General features: G+C 44.0%; 3 protein-coding genes across 3 annotated transcripts; 1 reads left to right on the plus strand and 2 right to left on the minus strand.

Moving 5' to 3' along the window:
- The first annotated feature begins 4,949 nt into the window (after positions 1–4,949).
- LOC143374502 (seminal metalloprotease 1) lies at positions 4,950–7,207 on the plus strand. The gene is made up of 5 exons (XM_076822659.1): positions 4,950–5,681; positions 5,905–6,084; positions 6,178–6,480; positions 6,792–6,925; positions 7,023–7,207. The coding sequence occupies exons 1-5, from the start codon at positions 5,486–5,488 to the stop codon at positions 7,200–7,202; spliced, it is 993 nt and encodes a 330-aa protein (XP_076678774.1). The 5' UTR covers positions 4,950–5,485; the 3' UTR covers positions 7,203–7,207.
- A 108-nt stretch (positions 7,208–7,315) lies between these two features.
- Fu (STKc_STK36 domain-containing protein fused) lies at positions 7,316–10,041 on the minus strand. Its single transcript, XM_076822657.1, has 8 exons — positions 9,668–10,041; positions 9,448–9,561; positions 9,226–9,371; positions 8,978–9,157; positions 8,759–8,903; positions 7,846–8,674; positions 7,585–7,769; positions 7,316–7,502 (listed from the first exon to the last, which is right to left on the minus strand). The coding sequence occupies exons 1-8, from the start codon at positions 9,785–9,787 to the stop codon at positions 7,452–7,454; spliced, it is 1,770 nt and encodes a 589-aa protein (XP_076678772.1). The 5' UTR covers positions 9,788–10,041; the 3' UTR covers positions 7,316–7,451.
- A 1,074-nt stretch (positions 10,042–11,115) lies between these two features.
- On the minus strand, positions 11,116–12,814 carry LOC143374501 (U11/U12 small nuclear ribonucleoprotein 48 kDa protein). Its single transcript, XM_076822658.1, has 5 exons — positions 12,622–12,814; positions 12,392–12,560; positions 12,252–12,314; positions 11,880–12,024; positions 11,116–11,798 (listed from the first exon to the last, which is right to left on the minus strand). Exons 1-5 carry the CDS (start codon positions 12,796–12,798, stop codon positions 11,174–11,176), a joined length of 1,179 nt encoding a protein of 392 aa, XP_076678773.1. The 5' UTR covers positions 12,799–12,814; the 3' UTR covers positions 11,116–11,173.
- Positions 12,815–21,041: the final 8,227 nt, after the last annotated feature.

Consider the following 21,041-nt stretch of genomic DNA (forward strand, 5'->3'; position numbering starts at 1 on the left):
TGTGTAGGTATTACATATGGTAGTACCTAAGTTGATGGTGGATTCATTTAATCGTTCAGACCTAAAAATTAGCTGATTTATCCCGGAGTTGTTGAAGGCTTATGTGTAACCTGCAAGCGTTCTTCGCATAGATAAGACTCTAGGGGAGACCGGGGTGAAGTGAACCTCGGGGTAAAATGAGCTTTCTTAATTTATTCTTTTTTTTCGGCTCACTTTACTCCGGTCTCCCCTACACATCTATTTCCCGTTTTAGGATGCGATTCAACTGGACGTGAACTATATTCATGGTCGACTTGAATCCATCCCTGCAAGGAGCTGTACAACCTCTGGGTTAATGAAATTATTTTTCATTCGACCTAAGGACAACTACTTCAGGTTCGATGAAACGAATTTTTACCCAAGGACCGCCGCGCCGGTTTGCAAAGCGCAAGTGGTTCGCTGACGGTAGTGGTGGTGATGGCGACTCTTTGCTCAACTCCTTTCAAGTATAATGAACTTTGTGGCGCGCCGATCCTCACGGACAAACGATGTGATTTCTCCTCACGATTCTTGCCCCTTTTTCTCAGCTTCGCCTTTCTTCCATGCCTGTACTCAGTACTGCCTGCTTCTATTCCGGACTTCTTCAATATTTATTATCCCCGCTGACCTTTATTAGCAAAAAAAAGGGGTGGGAAGAGAGCAAAGTACGAGGTGTTTAACCCGAGGAAATGGGAAAGTGGAAACGCTGTTGTTGGCTTGTCTGCTTTAGCGTACACTGCCTTACCCTGCCTGCCTCTGCCCCACTCCCTAATGATCGTTGCGTTGAACGGATAGATAGTAGCCAGTTGACGGTCATTGCCTGAATCCAGTTATCAAGGTTGGGATCCTTTTCTTTACAGTCGAAAGATTATCGTTATTCCTCCACGCGGATCGATGGACGCATGAGCAAATGCGATTTAAATCGACGAAGACAGTTAAAAAAGGTAATGGGCTAAGCTAAGGTGACTAAGTAGGTACCTACTGACCCCACGAGCGGACGTATATTCAGCATCTTCTTATAGTCGGTCTTCGCATTGTCTGACAAAGTCGGAGGAACACCTAGGGTGAATACAATATAATACATACATGTAAAGACTCGAGGCGTACGGGTGGAATCACGGCGTATATTGTATAATACAGGTAATTAAACAGCCTCCGACTTATTAGATAAGTATGTAGGTAAGGAGAGACGGTGGTTCCCAGCTTTCTGTATGCAGTGACGCGACGCTGCGGTCCGATTCGGCCGACAGATCCATTGCTCCCTGTTTCCATACCTCCATCCTCCTGTTGCAAGAGTCGTTCACACGTGAATTCGCAGATTCGGCAGTCGGGCCAAACGTGGCTGAGCGGCCGATGACCGCGGCGCGACTTTCTCCTCTTATGCTAATTTCGTTAATGCGCTATTTTCACGACTCTCGTACTTGACAGACATACCACTTTACTTACTGTTGCACACTGGTCCGATGTGTGAGACGCCGAAGAAACCCCCCCAAAATATCCTCGGCTCGAGTGGCGATAACATACGCAGCATTACAGCGGATCGTATCCAAGTATTTAAAGACGGTGATAGAGTGTACTGTAGTTAGACAGTGAGGACCGGCTAACAATAACCATGATGAGATAGGATGAAAAAGAAATGGTTGTTACAAGCGGAGTAACAAACCTGCGACCACTTGTTGCTGGAATATTTCCGATCGGCTGTGGAATCCGAATCGAATACGACCGATCGATCGATCAACTGGTCGGGCGGTCAGTTTCTCCAAATAAACATGAATGTGGACAAGCGTTATATCAGGTGACACCGGTGTGATGCAGTGCGAGGACAGAGTTCGTTGCCCCGTACAAGAAGGCGGGTGTATTGGCCTCAACTGGCGTTTCTGGGTTTACTACCTTTGCCCGATCGCAAATAACCGCGAGTTTATTCCCCGTAAGCTGCCTCTACCTCTCCGAACGCGACGGCCAGTAGAAAAATGCTGTACGCGTTAATTTTATGGAGCACCGCCTTTCGAATTTTCTCTTCGGGGTAATATCATTCCGCCGATAAAAGCGTTTTAACGTTCCCTTCGAGCTTGTGCCATATTATATACAACAGTCTGGCCAATTATACAACTTCATTTTTCATCAGTCATCACAGACCTAACACTGCCTCACGCCCTTACCTCACTCTGGCTGATCTTCTACAGCGTTCGCTGTTTTCTACAGCGTTCTCGAAAATTTCGACGAATGAAAACTGATGCAAACAGGGGGCGAGTAAACTGTAACTTTTACACTGATTGTATTTTCTCCAAATGCAATGATTCGATACGTCGAAAGACGTTCTCCGCGTCAGACAAATTAGAGTTTAGATCGGAGGATTAAATGCGGGAGATATCGGGAGTTGTCGTACTCGAGAATCAAAGCTTTCTTGGCTTATTTGCATGCGGATTTCACCTGGAATTGAACATGGACGCTAGACCAGAAGCAATGACTGCCGCATTAAACATCTAAACAGACTTATCAGATCCGCGACGGCACAGTGCCTGCGCGGCGCGCCAGTGGTAAGAAGAAGAGATCCTTTAAAGTCTAAGGACTCTAAGGTCTCTGCCCAGACCTTAACGTAGTGGAGGGTGATGCCAGCGCGGCGCCGGCATCCACGACACTGGCTATCTGGTAGAAAACTAGGTGGGGATGGAGGACACTTTCACTCTCACAGGTGTATGACCGAACCGAGAGCTCGAAACTGATCCTTACCCGAACGAAAAAAGTCGCAGAGGGAAAGAGGAAGGAAAGATAATAAGAAAACATAAGAAAGGAATACGATGGAGCGCAATCTTTCGATACTTCGAATGCCCTACGGCCTTTACATCGTTGATTCTTCTTTGTGGACCAAAATGTTAAAGGGAAGAACTTCTACCCTGCATCACATTTTTCTTCTCTCAAACTTCCAAGAAACTCGTAGTTTCCCTTTCCACGTATATTATAATATTCATCTACCTATGACAAGAGAAACGGGGAGAGAAAAACTGGAGAAGTGAATAAGAGGTGGACAGTGCGTACGTCAGTACGGTGGAAGAGAGGAGATGGGTTGAGAGAGACTGGCCTAGGGTCAGTGAACTGTAAGAGCATCGTTTTCGGGCAGTAAGTATACGCGTCGTCGTGTCGCACGCTACCGAAGTACGCTGCGGCTGTACGCAGCCGTCAAGAGGTTCCCGACACCTCCGAGTGGTCCCAGTAGGTCAGTGGTTCACGAGGCACGTAGTATGTATGTGTGTCTACACATTCGAGGGAAAGAAGCCACACTTGTTTAAAATAAAACGGCAATTTGCTCGCCGATGAATTTAGATGTTACCAATTCACGTCCATTTGCGGGGCGCGATTGTTCGATACGCTATCGCCCAACAGAGCAAGTTTAGTTAGCTGGATAATAATTCGAAAAATAATATATTCTTTTCTTATTCATCGCTAACAACAGTTGCGCTCGGATCGGGTTCGTTTGCAAGAGAATCGCCAGGTTTGATTCATGTTAGAAACGATTTCAGGCGGGATGAACCCATCAAAGTGGATCATCGCTACCCACGATGTAAGTCGATCAGAAGAGGAACCGAGAAAGAAAACCTGGCGCGGCGCGACGGTCAAGTGCGTACACAGGCGAATTGTAAATGTAAAGGAACGTGAAGTAACTATTCCGATCGCTTGTGGTCCCAAAAAGTCCGGTTAGAATTTAGGCTATGTCGAATTCCTACTCGAATCTGGAACAAGCTGGTCATTGACCTTACCTTCGGTATTCTTTCAGGAGATTTCAGGTATGATTACGAACGTGCTAATGATTGCCTAGCCGATACGATAGGCTCGTCGCCCGACGATTCGCAGAATAGAATTATGTACATATGTGAAGTCGGGAATTCGTCAGTTAAGCGATGGTATGTGTGTACACTACGTGTGTATAGGTAGCGATTCAGGCAGAGAGACCGATGAACCGTCTGCGATGTCCTATTTTTGGCTTTTGCGCTACTTGCGCATCCCTCGTTGGGATGAATGGAAAGAAAATGGGAGGTGAGAATTGTAAGCGCGCCTCAGGCGTATATTTTCCCACCCGGTCACTTCTCCTGTTTCCCTATTTCTCATTCACTGCTGCTACACGTACAACCACCAGTGAAATATGTACCTAGTATATGGACAAGCCCACTTGCAATTGAGGGGAGGTTCCGGTCTAGAGCCCATAAAAATAGGTGATCTTTAGGAATTAATTAAAGGAAAACTACTATATATAATTGAATGTGACTTTTTGCACTGTATTAAGGGTGCTTTATGTTATGGAAATATATTTTTTGTTTTATAATTGACCATTGCAGGCGACACTGGAGGTCGTTTAAGTCGAGGCGTCAAAAAATTCTTTAATAACTTTTGGAGATACAGGCCCCGTCGATTTTGAGAACACTGTTTCGAGAAAAACGCGTTTAAAGTTTTACGTGAGCGCAGAGTGGCCGGTTGTTACCCATGCATTTGCTTCTACTCAAATGCCTATAACTTTGGGAATTTTACGAATTTCAACAAATCCTTTAAAACATATATTCCTAAAAGGTTGAACATTCGAAAAATGAAATAAAAAAATCGACTTTTAAACCGAAACCTCCCCTTAACGCAGACACGTTCTAAGCGATTTCGGTGAAGTATGTGTATGTGTATATCAGCGGGTATTATCCTTCCCATACAAACAAAACTAAATGTGCAATCGAATTGGTATTCACCTCGCGACTTCATTATTCTCGATTATTCTTATCATTGTCGCTATTGTTATCGTTTTCAACTCAGAAATTAACATCACGTGATGCGTTACAACACAGGAAACGAGATTAACAAGAAAGTAACAGAAACGTTACGTTTTCGTCCATGATATCGCATGTTCCACCTTGTAAGTAACACGTCTGTGTTGACCATAATTGTCATTTTCCTCGCATCACTGGAGATACTAACCAGAAATCAGATGCCATCATGTAGGTACATATGTACTTTTTATTTGTCCAATATTACGTCACGTCAAATACAACAACTGTTTCCGACTGCTACACAGATCCGAAGTCCAAGTTGTCCACTCTCGAGTTGTCACTTTATACAATGTACATACATGCGAGTATCTATTGATGAAACAAACTTTAAGATAACTCGTAAATTTCGAAAGCAAGATTGGCGGAAATAGTTATGCATATCGATTGCAACCAAGATTTGCCGTAGAACGCTGGCTCGATAAATAGAATACAGTAGCGCCGCGATAACCCGAGCTGCTGATTATTCGAGCCGGTCCAAGTCCCATTTACCTGAGATTACCGAGGTTCTATTGTACGTGAGGCGAGTACAGAATGCTGGCACGCATATTTTCAAGCGTATATAAAGCTATGCTAAATACTCAGCTGTTTCAATATCTGCGTTGTTCTTCGGAAAGAAAGTAGGTAAAGATACCAGTAAAACTAGCTCTCGTTGCCCCGTAGAAATGCAGTGTACGAGTAACCGGAGTAACAGAGAAGATCTCGCATTAATATGGGCATGTACATTGTTAGTGGTGACCTGGGGAGCTGCAACAACGAATTCGGAACCGGTTAATCGCAACATTAAACAAACAACATCCGTACCACCGACGCCAAAGTTTCAAGGCACATTCAACGAAACTCACGCGCACGAAACAATCGGTAGAGATGATTATGTATACATATGCACATGTAGTCGAATAGAAAGGAAAAGGAAATGAAGAGGAAAATACTTGGCTGCCGGGGACCTGCATGTGTACGTACGGTTCTCGAACGTTTACGAGTTACGTACCGGTTCTCGGCAGCAAAGTGTTTAACGATATTTTTAGAATGCTACGACTGCTGATGAACGGGAATGATAATTGTCTTTATTTGTTGCCGACAGCAAATCGTATAAAATGTTGGTCTAGTGGAGAAAAGCAGTACCTCTGGGAACTGAGTGGCTTATACGAAGGAGACATAATGCTCGACGAGCAGAATAAGGGATGGAAAAATGGTTTGGTAGGAACCGCGTCACGTTGGCCCGGGGCAATTGTGCCTTATTACATAAGGGAAGAGGATTTCGGTAATTGGTTTCGTTTATAGCCTCGAGAGCAGCAGAACAGTCTGCAGTTTCATATATGTAGGCACCTACTAATCGGCATGTTTGCGATCGCAGACGACGATGATGTAGAGTTGATCGAAGGCGCCATAAAGGAATATCATAAGAATACGTGCATACGTTTCCGCCCTTATCAGAAAACGGACAACGATTACGTTACTATAGAGGGCAAAATGTCGGGATGCTGGTCGTTGGTTGGCCGCCACGATCGCGGGCAAGTAGTGAATCTACAAAATCCGGGATGCATGAAACACGGCGTGATCGTTCATGAGTTCATGCATGCCTTGGGATTTTATCATCAACAAAGTACCGCGGATCGAGACGAATGGGTCACGATAAATTGGGAAAACATTAAGCCAGGTAAATCGATCGGCAAACCGATTACTACCGTTATTACATTCCCTGATAACCATCTGTCTCCAGTCTGACATCAGATTGGTAGCAGGGTCTGGCTCTGGCATGAGAGCGCAGAGTCTGACGTCAGAACCGTAGCAGACGGCAGAATCTGCTGCGGATCTGCTGCCGATCTGACATCAGGCACTGACATCAGGTTCTGTACCTCAGAACGCAGCCATCTGCGGACACTGACGACTACGGTTCTGATGTCAGATTCTGCTGACCAGATCTGGCTATCAGGGTTAACACGAATTAACGGTGAAACTATGACGCAGGTAAGGAACACAATTTTAACAAGTACGGCAACCGTACTGTCACCGACTACGGCGTCGGTTACGATTATACGAGTGTAATGCACTACAGTTCGCATGCATTTTCAAAGAATGGCGAGCCGACCATTTCGCCAAAGGTAAGCGCATCTCCTCGATGTATGTAATTATCTATGACTGCTGCTGCGTCAACTGTATGCGCCGAATTAATTGTCGACCGTTGTTGCGATTCTGCAGAAGGAAGCAGTGAAACTCGGACAACGAAAAGGACTCAGCGGAAAGGATATATTAAAACTGCAAGAGATGTACAAGGAGGAATGTCACCGTCGACACTCCGAAGGAAACACTGACGATGACCGGTCTGACTCGTGGGACGATCATAATATATCCATCGATTCGATAATTAATTTATTATGAGTCGTTCCAATCGAGCAACGGTTATATTTGTAATTTCGGATGTGCCTTGTTTGTATGCCACTGATCACTAATAAAAGTAATAAAGACGATAGGACTGTTTTCCGCTTTTTTTTTATTTCAAAGTGAAAAAATTGATATTACTACTAAGTAATATACGTCGACAATAACAACTTCCATATTCCTTTACGTTACATTTCCCACCTCCTTTCATTCTCCACGGAACGGAGAATTCTCATATTTTTATCGGAGTCATTTTTCCACGTGAAATGTATTAATTTGTTGTTTGCATAACTCTGCTGCCTAAAAATATTTAGCCACCCCGTGTATGTATTAATTTATAGTAATTTTATTTCCAAATCCGTTAGAGCATACGTCTACGTACGTGTTTTACAGTTTGATCGTCGTCGGTGAGTAAACCCTCTACTAAATCCCTCAAGGATATACACCCGATCCGTTCTAACGTCTCGTGGGACCATTGTGCTAGCAAAATGATCAAGTGGCACGTTCTCGCTCTGACCGCTGCTTGTTTATGATTAAACAGCTTAAGGAACTGTTCTAGCGGGATCCCTTTCGGAGAAATCGGACTCTATTAGTCAGGTACTGACGATACCTCATCAATGCGAGCGCCGAAACTGAGACTTACCCGGTAGATGGGAAAACAAGACAACCTGTTCCACTAGCTTTAGTAGCCGAGGTGCTTTGCTATGAAAACTCATCATATGGCACAAAATCGCAACGAGATCCGCAACAATCCGGGTCTTTTCTTTCTCTAGAGTTAACAAACGCTGTAAAAGTACCACGCCATTCACATATCTAATGTTGTCAGAAAATTGAAAAACAAATTTGTCACGAGTGTGGACCAGTCTACAAAGTAGAAGCATCGTGTATTCCAGAGCCTCAAGTTCATCCCTGAACAACGTAGACGGCAGTTTGGTGTTTGCCTGGATAGTTTTGTCCGTTTCTAGGGATTCTGGAGACTCGGCCATCAGATATTGTAGAGAAATCACGAGATGCTTTACAATGTTAACGTTCAAGTATACTTCTTCGATCTGATCTAGAGCGTCTTTCGTTTTCGAAACGACAAATGGTAAAGACAATACACGCGTAACCTCTATTACCACTCGAGCATCAACACCTGTGAGCCTTAACGGAGTTACGCATAGTTGAACGAGACGTGACTCGAGCAACGATTCCACGTTTCCGTTCGTAAGTTCTTTCACATACGTCCGCAAAAACGCAATCCACTCTCCGTTCTCCCTCTCCGGACGCGAATTGATTACTTTCACGGAATCGTGCCCTTCGAAACTCGACACTTGGTCGGTGCATTTCTCTTCTATTATCTTGTTTCTTCTTTGCCTTCGAATCCGTTTATGTTTCTTTCCGACCACTTTTACAACCCTATCTTTAACAAAATCATGATCCAAGAGGTGAGGCCATGTTAACCTTTCCTTGGGATTTTTCTGCAGCAAACCCTATTTTTTAAATATATCAGCAACAGATAAACTTCATGCAGAATGCTTTTCGAGTTGGGTGCGTTAATGTAAATGTATTACAACCTGTAAGAAACTTATGCAAGACTGAGAAACATCCTCTGGCCACTTGATCTCTGTGTGCCTGATCATATTGAATAAAAGTAGAACAGAGTTTGTTTTAAACGGCGGAGCGCCTACGATTAGCTCATAAATTATGCAACCAAGAGACCTGAAAAGGGAAACTTTTATGCCCTGCGTGCATGGTTGAAATTTCAAGCTTAATTGCCAACAAAGCTAACGCACCATAAATCTGCGGTGTGATCATAGAATTCATGTTCAAACATTTCTGGAGCCATGTACAATGGCGTGCCCTTTATAGAACGTACCACCACTGATTCCACATTTACGGTACGAGCGAATCCAAAGTCGCATAACTTTACAACTCCGTCGCTCTTAACCAGTATATTTTGTGGTTTAAGATCCCTAGAGGAGCAACGAATGACCAGTGAATGTTGGAAAATATAATGAATGGTGATGGTGAAATATCCAACCTGTGCAGTAAACCCATGGAATGTAGGTAATAGAGCGCTGAAACAAGACAGCCAGCCACTGATTGGGCAAATTTTTCAGGAACAGAGCCACATTCTTTTATTAATTTGTATAGGTCTCCAATCGCGTACTCGGTCACAACGACTATCTACAGAGAAATCTAGTCTTATACAATGTACATACGACACAGAAATTTCAAATACTTTTCAGATATCTGTTTGTACCTCGTCATTCGTTTCGAAAGAGTCAAGCATTTTTATTATGTATGGGTGATCGAGATCCCGCTGAATTTCACGCTCCTGCCGTAAGTTCTTCAACTCTGTTAGTGATCTACCTTGCTATATGATTACATAGATGTACGTTGACGTGTAAATAGAAGATAGAAAATTGTAGGAAACAGACATAATCAAAAGTAAATACGTTGGCTCGTGAATGCTTCTTTACCTTTCTAATCACTTTGAAACCTACAATTTCACCATCGAGTCGTCTCCTTGCTCTGTATACTTGTCCGAAAGATCCCTCGCCCACTTTTTCTTCAATTTTGTATAGCTCCAACTTTTCCATAGCTTTTTAGTCATACATGCAGTTTCACGCAAGCAAAACACTTGACAAACTCCACCAATACTGTGTAGTACAGCCTGGTATAATTTACTTATGTACAAATCCGTCGCTCTACACTTGCAAAAGAAAAACGCTGTACGTTGTAACCGCTGAAGCTATGTTGCTATCAATTGCTATACATATATCATATGTGTGTGTACCAACACTTGAAAACTACCAACGCATACTGAACGTGAGTCATGACTGAACGTGACTGAACGTGATTGAACATGACTGAACATGACTGAACGTGACGGAATGATACTTGATGATCATTGACGATATTGAACGATACTTGACGATACTGAACGCTAGTGGCTAGATCTAGTGATCCTCTAGGCAGTGATCGGAACAACGTGTATCGTCGCTGATTGGTTGCCGCGATTGGTTGCCGCTCTCTTCATATTTAGTTTCAATTTTTACCGCTAATAGCGTTGTAATGGCATTCGTGTGACGAAAAATAGCATTGGTTGGTAAGCCTATTGTATATCTCGTCTGTGAAGATCGCCAGGTTCGCTTACCAGGATATCAGGCTTACCTGGTCATAAAACTTCCGTTATTTATTAATAGGAATATAAAACTGTACATATGAAAGTAAACATTATAATTATGTTTATTATAATGTGTTAGGTTATTATGTTGTATTAATAATACTTGTACGCGCCATATATTTAATCATAGCTAAAGCGTTAAACACTCGTTTGGCAGCAGCCAAAATAACCACATGGTTTGTCCTTCGACTTTTTGCTCATCTGAATCAGCAAGTAGCGATATTATTACGCCGAAACGTCATTTACCTCATTTTCCAGTATGCGTCGCCTTTTCTTTACTTTTAAACGTACAAAATGTGTACAAAACTAATGATATACAAAAATGGCGCCAATTATAACAATGGCTACTTATGCAAACAATCGAATTTAAATTGAATAAAAGATTCATCATTGGAAGAAACAAAGATGATAATATTAAGCAGATATATTTTTATAGAAATAAATATTTTATTCAAAATACTTGGAGCTGCGCCCAGAATTGGTGTTGCTAAACTGAATAAATATGTATAAATTTTTATGTATATGTTTAACGAGACGGTATATAATTCGGCTCGCCTTTCATTCTTTTACTAATATTTTTTAGCTTCGCACTTGGGATTTTCAATTAATATTACAGCTACATGGTATATAGGTTTGTGCAGAAATAACGGTATATGTATGTAGGTATGTATCTCTTTCAAATGTAAGGGAGGAAGGGAACATCTGTATGAAAACGTAGATAACAATCATGTTTCTAGCGAATATTTTTCACAACAGATTTATTAATCGTGTAATGATGTTCTAACTTGTAGGTTTAAAATTAATTTTTAACTCTATATTTGGAGTAACTACTGTGACTATTATACGATTTTTCACTTTCACGAGACTTTGAGCTGCTGTCCTTAATATTTTGTCGTATAGACCAATGTTCATCTCTCTTTTCCCTCGAATGAGATTTTCTTGGTTTGTGTACTTTTTGAATTTTCCATGATTCTGCTGTCGTAGATCGCCAACATTTTTCTTGTTTCTCGCGGTCATTGGAACCACGAATATATGGTGTTTCAGACCGTTCGTGTTTCTGATCGTTTCTAGATTTCCAACTCCCGCGATAATTCTGTGAATCTTCAAGAAAGAGATTACAGCGTCTCATTGAACATTCCCCAAACGGCATTGACGAAGTTTCTGTTGCGTCGTCGCTATGCCTATTCGAGCTTGGAGTTTCGAGAATGTTTGTAGTTTTCGTACCACGACTAGTTGCACGGGTTTCCGTCATGTAATCAATGTATAACTCCATCTGTTGGTTTATTACCTCCCTAAGGATTTCTGTATGAGATCTTTTATTTGTATGAACACCTCTGTGCTTAGCTCTACGTCTTTTCAAATTACGCTCCTGTACGAGTAGCTCCAAGAAAGATAATTTCTTATCATCTTTGTCTTGAGATTTTCTGAAACAATGTACAAGCATTTTAGACAAAAGTGTAGAAAGTTGAACGTACTCGTACTATCTACTTTTTATGTAGACTTACTGCCTGTGAGTATCTGTAATGTCGTGTCCGATATTTGGTGCAACTGTACGAGAAAGTACATGTTCGTACAAAATCTTCCTCTCGTCTCGAGTAAAATCTGCGAAGAGTCTATTGGATGTTTGTGGAATTAATCGCTCATCCGTACCTATTATCAGCGTTAGGAATAGTTTTGAAAGGAGTTATACATTTTAAATACAAGTTAAATGTGAAAACATAGCGTGTGTGTATTATATTATATAAGTATTTGGCAAAGGATATGAAAAAGGATATATAGAGCTTGTGCCAAGTACGACATTCACAAGTTTCTGGAAAAAATTATGCAATTTACAATGTGTCGAGACACGTCTCTAAATTTGGTTTCACCATACTAACCGACTTTTAAGCTTGAATCGACTTGCTTCGCTTTCTGTAAGATATCATTCTGCAATGGTGCATCTGCAATCGAAGAAAAGTTAGAATGGTTTGTGCATAAACGAATGAAAATTGGATATCTAATAAACTATAGGAGTTACCAAATTTTATAGAGGATGGTGAGTGTAACGAAAGGCTCGGCTCTGATAATGATATATCAAACTTGCTGTAACCCTCGTTTTTCCATTGACAAGATTCTAAATGTCGGTCCAGCATGTTTTTACCAATTCGATGAGATGAATCGAACGGACAAACCAGACGGGTATCATTCTAGGCAAATCAATAGCGAGATAGTTTGGTTTCTAGGGTTGGGGAATGTCGACTTACTTACATCGGTGTTTATACTTGCTATAGTCCAACCCAAGCTAGAAGTAATATCTATAATTTCCTCGTGTGTTTTCTCTGTGAAGTTGTTCAAGTTTTGGTACTGATCTTCTCGTTGATTCAACGTGCAATTCAACATGTTTGAATGATCTTGAAGAAATTCGCAATGAGATCGCGTCACCATCGACGAAGTATACCTGGTCTGTGATTTTACGAAGAAGATCACAGAGACATCTACAATGGTAAGGGATTCATTAACAGCTACAAAAGAATCTTTTGCCAGCAATGGATAGGATACATTGTATCACCAGAGACGAGGTTGTTTACTCTGTGGTAACGTGTACACGATTGGCATTGTACATACACAGGCGAGGTATAAGATAGACCTATCGAACAATGCATTTTTCTGTCACCGGTTTGTGGGGCCCTAGGACCCCCTTGCCATATTAGTGTCGCATGCAACGTTACCGGCGAAGTCTCGAAACACATTGTAACGCTACGCGTGGTAGGAATTAGAATTCAATACGTGTAAAACTAGGTCATTCGAAACCCGAATGAACCGAAAATCGATGAAAATCGAGACCCGAATCATTTACAAACGTATTCCGTGCAACGACCGAGGAAGAAGGATCACAACAGAACCTATACTCCTATTCCTCGTCTATGGTGGTACATACTATTTATCGGCAACGGTAGAGACCTAGAAAGTTTCAAGGTAAATCATTGGTTACTACATTTCTTCGTTACCGATACAGGTCGGTCGTGCTTTCAGTGACATGGAAACGGAAAGTTCAGTTTGTCCTTGCGTTGTCTTAATCATTTAATGCTGAAGTTCTTTTTATTACTATTACGGTTACAAAGTACGAACCAATCAACCGGGCCATTATGTTACATATGTAGGTACAGGTATTACAGTAGTGCCCAAGTGATATTATAGGTAGTACGGTGCCTTCATCTAGGTAGGACAAAAGTTTTCATACTTATTATATACATATGCGTAATAGGTATAACACAACATGCACTCTTCCCATGCAAACTTTACTAACCTTTACTAATTGTAGGTACTCTTTACTTGTCCGTGCGTTTTTTACGCTTCAGTAAAAAAATGAAGGAAAAGCTTCGAGATGGTTAAAAAAAATAATGGTGACGCGTGTGTGCGCAGGGGTGGGGAATGTGACTGAAATGATTCTCGGCTGCCGTTAGCGGACAAAGGAGCTTGTCAAGGTCGATGATGGACGCTTTCATGAACGACCCCACGGAGCCCCGTATATCAAATTTATTGCCGTTATCCTCATTTTCATATTTCATATTTACATTTCTCGACCTACTGTATGGCCTGTGTAAATCAACAAATTTATGGGTAATTAGACTTAAAGTTTGCGCAGTCGAGGCCCACGAGTTCAAGAGTAGTCTATTACGCGGAGGTTGCGGAAGCGAAATTAGACCTCTTCCGCATTTCTTGTAACGAATTTATCGTATAGCTATCACTAACAGCTGGAAGAAAACTATTACGAATTATACCTAACGAGCACATAGCAATTCGTTAGTTGACACGCGAGCTCTATTCTCTATCTAACAATAAGTTTTCTACCCACTTGGAAAAGGTACCTTTCGCCGTTTACTTTAATGTTTAATAGTTGACGCTTTAATTATTGATCGTAATATCGATCCGAACCTTGTGCACTTTCCTCGCATTGTTTGAAATTCGTTAAAACTCGTTGATTCGTATTGGCGGTGAGAAAAGCAAAGCTGTCGCGAAACATGTTGGGCAATAGACGTGTTTACATATTTTGTAATGCCATCATGGCAGGCAATGATTGTCGAAGCAATATAGTCGTGCACGTAGGCATCTACCATATGTGTAATTGTGTATCGCGTGCAAGAAGCAACAACGGACAGTGAAGTACGCGACATTTAATCATGGGGAGATCGAAATATCTAATGATCCTTTTACAGTGCTAAGGAGTAGACGTAATGTGCGTATATTTACTTTAGTACCCACCTGTTGCCGTAACCCAGTTTCTTACGTATACCAACCGGAAAGTTTTTCAACAACTTTTTTTTCCAAAGATTTCTGAAATCCTGGATGCTTGTTTGCGATGCGTTCGCAGAAATATGCTTCGTATAGCTATAAGAAATCGTAGTTTCTACGTAGGTGTTTGTACCTGTTAATACAGTTACTTTATCCTCCCGCGTATAATTGCCGCTGTACATATTCGATTTCCTGCATATAGCAACCACCATTCAGTGAGCTGTCTCGATCTTATGCATTTCAAATCGATTGCAGCGTAGCCAATATGTTGTTGCCTTTCATCCATAAACTTGCATAGGTATACCTACATTTCGAAAGCCACGGTAGGAGAGAATCAGCAAACAAGTAGAGTAAGGTACACGCACACACGGATAGTTATACAGACAGAGAGGCAGTCAAACAATTAAATGGTTAGATGGATAGATGAATGAATGGATGGATGGATGGATGGATGGATGGATGGATGAATGGATAGGTATATCGAGATAGATAGATAGATACATAAATAGATAGATAGATAGATACATAGATAGATAGATAGATATACATATAGATAGATAGACAGATAGTAGGAAAAAGAGGAAGAAAGCGGGAGGCATGGCGCAACGCGTCATTGCACGTACGCGTGCATTGATACTGATATTTATGCCCGCCAGTTAATCATGTCAAACTCGTTTGATTTGTCGTTGGCTTTTATGGAGGGGAATTAAAACGTTCATTTCGCCGCAGACGCTCGGCAACAGTATACTCGTCCTGCTAGTGTTGTTGCTGCTGCCGTTGCCACGATTGCTCGGTGAATTATTTTCTGGACAACCTTTACACGACGTAACGAAAGAGAAGGGGGGAGCTTTTTGGAAAATTACAGTATCTCGTTTACGAGGAAAATTTGTATTTATCACGTGTCTGCTACTCGTACCTATGTGCACATGGCTCGATGGGGAACTTTCGGCTCGCTCACGGACAAACAAGCGTACAATTGTTGCGTTTCTTATAACAATAAGTTTTACGTTATGCACCTGAGTATAGTATTATTTCTGAGAATGCCTTGGCAAAAGAAAGGGACAGTTTCGGTGAAGTCCGACTCATCCCGATAGCTATTTACAGTTACGCTTGATGTGGTTGCCGAAATTTTCAAAGAAATTTACCGGACCGACCAATGTCAGTGTAATTTAATTATTCAGGTTAAGAGAATAAGAAACACGACGAAATAAGTGGAGTAGAAATCCGATAAGGGTAGAATGCTCTGTCGTCCAGTGATTTAGAAAAGAAAGCGAAGCGAGAATTCTTAGAACGTGGACCAAGTGATGAGTAGATGGGCAGGACGGATGGTCCCTTGCGGATCGACAGCCGTCCGTCAATGTGGTCGGTGACGCGTAAAGTCGAACGAACAGGGGAAAAAGTCGGACGAACCGAGTCTCTCAATCTTTTTTCTCACTCTAAGGATTGGTCTATCGAGAATTTAAGGCAAAGGGGACAGGAGAGGGAAGTGGAGAGTGGGGCGGTTTGGGTGCAGAAAAAGGAGAGAAGGACGAGGAATAGGAAGAGGCGGGGGAAAGGTGGAAGGTGGAAAAGGAGGCAGTAGCAGTCGGCATCAGCTAGGTCCGCGCACTTCTATCACGTTGGGCGAACGGGCGGACAGCTCCGAGGCGATTTGTCTTTCATTTCGGGCTAATTTATTGCGCCCAAGCAGTCGGCCACCCCCTCCCGCCGTCACATTCACACACATCCCCCCTTCTCACACACACACACACACACACACACACTCTCTCTACCCTCCGCCCCTCTATCTTTTCGTAGGGTTTCTTACTTCCTTGCATTCTACCACCTACCCCTCCTAGTCACTCTTTCTTTCGCTCCTTCTCTATCCTTGTGTCTTTCCCGTCTTTCTAACGCTATTCTCGACTCTGCACCATTCAACCACGCCCCACCCAACTAATGTCCCACATAAAACTTGGTATCAGCGATCCTCAAACGGGGATTTACAATCCCTTCAAGCGCCGCTGTCACTATAAATCCTCCAGGACGACGTCGATATATCTCGCGCGCGAATACTTCTGTCCCTAATGGATACCCCTCGGTACATACAACGAACGTCGAAGCCGAAACCAGTCTGGATCTTTCGTATATTCGTTCCAGTCGATTCGGCTCTAGCCTTCTTTTTCTTCGTGTTATTCGTCGCGTGGCATGTGTGTTTTCCAGCTCTCTTGTAATCTAAGCATTAGGTACCCTTTGTACAGTGCTGTTGCCTATCTATCTTTTTCTTTCACGACGTAGCAAGTGTAAATTGCAATGTAACTTTCCCCCCCCCCCCCTTTTATACGGGGAGTGTCCGCTACAGCCTAGTATACCGCTCTTTTTGTTCCTGTTCTCCTTCTTCTGCTTTTCTTCGCAGACAAAACATTTCGGCTGCGGACAAGGAACGGCGCGGCGGAAAAGATCTGCGTGGAAAGCCATTATCTAGGTTATAACGCCATCCTATTAGGGTACTCGTCGCCGACAGTTAATAAGAATAAAAGCGCGTGTTCCCGCAATTAAGAACAGTAATAAGCGCCTTAAGGCCAATAAGATGTTTCCTAATGGAACTAGCTAACAGCGTTGAGCCAATTATCTACGCGCGCATTAAAACGAGCGTAGAGGTCCACCGATAGCGAGAAACCTTAATAAGTACGTAGGTAGAATACGTTTATCCGATCGTAACCGAACTCGATTAGAGACCACCCAACCAAGCGGGTGGTGCCTGGTCTTTTATGCTATTCGTCCTTTTATGCCCGTCATCTTATCCTCCAGCTACACAGTCTTTCTAGTGCTCCTCTTCTCCGCTTTCTTCAATCTCTGCCTGCGTGGTGGCAGGGTCCAATATATAGTGCATACATACCTATGTAATTTGCACAGTCCGCGCAGTTAAAACGATAATCCTTTTACGTTGCACAGGGCAACAGTAGCGGATGGGAAAAGGAAAGCACTTGTCGCGATCACAGAGAAGAGAACGAAGGGTAGGCGGAAGCAAACAAGGTAGGAGGATGACGAGTCGAGCCGGGCCGGGCCGGGCTGCGCCGTGCCGCTCGAGGCGGTTGCTTTACCATCGGCGTAGAATGGAAGGGTAATGGATGCGGACAGAGACGGACAGATGGATACACACATAGAAAAGAGAACGGAGGTAGAGAAGGGGCTGGAAAAGCCCAGCGGCTTCTCGTTGGAGGCTTTCGGTCTAAGTCCTCGTTATGATTCAACGCGCCTTAAGCCGGTCTTCACGGGCCACGAGCTTCTCCCGGCCCTTTGCTTTTCTCTCTGCGCTGCTAATTCTCCCCCGCAACTTTCTCGTCCTTGTCGTATCCATTCCCATAGCAGAACGCCGAGGAATATCACGGGGTCGCGCTTGGATCCTGGACTCGGTGCTGCTTAGAAATCCTACCTACTAACTCCCTACTCACAATCTCTGGAAAATCGTACGGTACATGAGCGAAAAGCTGCAAAGCTTTTCCACCGTTTCCGATGGATTACGGTGTACCGATACCTATCATTCCTGCAGTGCGACCGCGTTAATCGTAACGCTTATTAACTTGGTAATTGCACCTGATCGTGTGCGCGATATTACGCATAGGGCAGAGTACGCACGGCGGCGCGCCGTAGGGAAATGGGAGACGGGAAACAAGGTGGTTAAGTAGTAGTGCAGGATGCACCACGTTTCGCAGTTACAACGCGGACCGAGAGGGAGAAGGGAAACTGGAGAAAAAACAGGATAGGTACGTTACGTTGAACCGAACGACCCACTTTTCCAAGGAGAACTCTACCTACCCAGATTCTTCAATCTTCTCACATATCTTCTGTTACTCATCTGTCTTCTTTCCTGCCTACCGCCTCGCCTCTTCGTGGATTCGGTTTCTTCGTTCAGGGGAATCTGTTCGTGGTCAAACAGGATCGATGAGATTATACTTTAAGTAATATTTTCCAGGGTGTACAACATTGCGCCTACCTATGTCTAAAGCATGCAACGGAACCAGTGATCGGGCCTAGTTGCAGTTGCAGTTGCAATCGCAATCGCATTGGTAGCCGCAGTTGCAGCGGTTGCACGATTCGAGCTGCACGATATAAAGGGAGACAGCCATCGGGAGAGCGAGCGAGCGAGTTAGCGTTGTTTTACCGTAAGGGGTTAATTGCATTGCCAATAACAGATAATGCAACAATCAATGATTTAAGGGAGGTGGGGTCGGGCACGAGGATGGGTACGGGGACAGGGACGGGGCTGGGGCTGGGGCTGGGGCTAGGGTTGGGGTTGGGGTTGGGGTTGGTGTTGGGGTTGGGTTGGGCTGGGTTGGGGACGGGGACGGGGTTTGTGTTGGGGTTGGGAACGGGGACGGGGACGGCGGCGGGGACGGCGGCGGGGAAGGGGAAGGGGAGGAGAACAGGAAGGAGGATGGAGATCGGGACGTGGTCGAGAATGGGAATGAGGATGACGATGAGTACGGGGATGGGGATGCGAATCTGGGAGTAGGTACAGGTAGGAGTGCGAAAGACGCGCGTACAGAAGAGAGATAGCGAGTAAAGTGTTAGGGGTTAGTGAGAGAGGTAGTAAAGGTAGTGTGGCGGTGGTAGCGCGTATAGAGGAACGGGGTATGGATCATGGTAGAGAGGAAAAGGGATGTGCGACTCGTGCGTAGAGGACCGGTTTGCGTTTCTCTCTTTCGACTGATTAGGCAACTATAGTCCGGCGCATCCAATATATGCCAAGGTGTTTACAACTTATGTCGTACTGGGTCCTGAAACTTGGATTCGAACGACCACGTCGTATCGATATTGGAGTGCTTAATGGGAAAGAGTGGTATCTAGGCAGAAAAGTAAACGGAATCCAAGCGGCGAGTTGCAAATGCTTAATTCGCGTTGGAGAAACTATTAACAATAGGTAAGTCTAGGTATTCACGGGAAACGGTTCGAGTCCGATATTTGCTGTTTGAAGTTTCGACTTTTCTCAGGTTTCGATCCAGCGCGGCGACGCGGCAGCGTGCCGAAGGGAAAGAGTAATGCTGGCGAGGAAATTAATATGGGCATGATTTGTTGTTATCATGGGACAGGTAAAGGGAAGGGATCGAAGAAGAAGAGATTGGTGCAGGATGGTGGCGCAAAGTCTTTCTCAGGGTAGAGAGCAAACCCATTATTTACTATAACTGCCGCCGCGCCGCGCCGGCGGGGTAGAAGGCTGACCGAGGTAGGAGTTGCTGTCAAGCATCCATCATCGCGACTAATGGCTCCACTCTCCTGCCAATAACATCCGGTTGTGCACCTCCGGTCGGAAACCTCTACGGTTTAGTCGCGTTTCTCGATCTTATGTCTAACTCCTCTTCGAGTACTCATCCTTTTGAGTTGGAGGCGGTGAAGGGTGGAGTTTTCGGTTTCTCATTTCCGTTTAAAGAATGGTGGCTCGGAGTGTTGTTGGGAAACTGTTGGATTGCTGGTCAGCGAGGCTGATGTCTCGTGGCTCATCATCTCTCGTGGATCATTGCACGGGACCGAGCTGTCGCGGTGCATACAACAGAAACAGTTAGATAGTTATTGCTGAGCGATTTGATAGGTGGATAATGACGAGTAATGACACACCACGGTGGGAATCGAAGCTATATTTCCTCACTCCGCTTCGCTCCATTCCGTTTCGGTCTCGCTGCTCCAGCTCCAGCTCCAGCTCTAGCTCCAGCTCCAGCCCTAGCTCCAGTGCGAACTGCAACTCTTGCTGTTGCTCTCACACTCGTTGAGCTCGATGTAACGTAGCATTCGTGGCGTTCGCCTTGTTTTGCAGCCTCTCGTTCCCCTGTTTCCATCTCGCTCGTTCGCACTCCCTTTCACCTTCTTCGTTCGACACTGCCGAACCCCGTGTCACTATCCTCTCTCGCTTCTCTGTTGCGCGCGAGCTTGCGGATGTGGATACGAGATTGCGTCATGCATATGCAGCTGCATTTGGCATCGGGCTATGCCCGTCCAATCACCGCCGTGAAACTTGATTGTCGCCGATTATCCCTCGCCGATCGGCCTAATAAAACACGAATATTTTTCAACATTACTGATGCACCAACACCTTCTGCTCCTTTCATTTGGGTCTTGCGGTTTATGAAAAATGGCACTCGCATCTCGCACCCATCATCCACATCAGCTGCCATTGCAATTTCTTTTCTCTATCGTGCATGAAATACCTACGTTCGGTAACGCCGCCCGCGCCGAGTTTGCCACGAGCTTGTACGTAGTCATCTTCTTGCTACCTGCCTTTTCCGCAACGTTTTCCGGTCTAACCGGCTTGGAGTATCCGATTATTCGGTAGAATGAAGAGAATTAGTTGGGAATTGCAATTAGTGCAGATGCAAGGATCTTGGCCCTGTCCAGCTGAATGAACCTTCTGAATGTACGCTGAC

Source organism: Andrena cerasifolii, chromosome 11, assembly GCF_050908995.1.
Source record: "Andrena cerasifolii isolate SP2316 chromosome 11, iyAndCera1_principal, whole genome shotgun sequence".
NCBI classification, from domain to species: domain Eukaryota; kingdom Metazoa; phylum Arthropoda; class Insecta; order Hymenoptera; family Andrenidae; genus Andrena; species Andrena cerasifolii.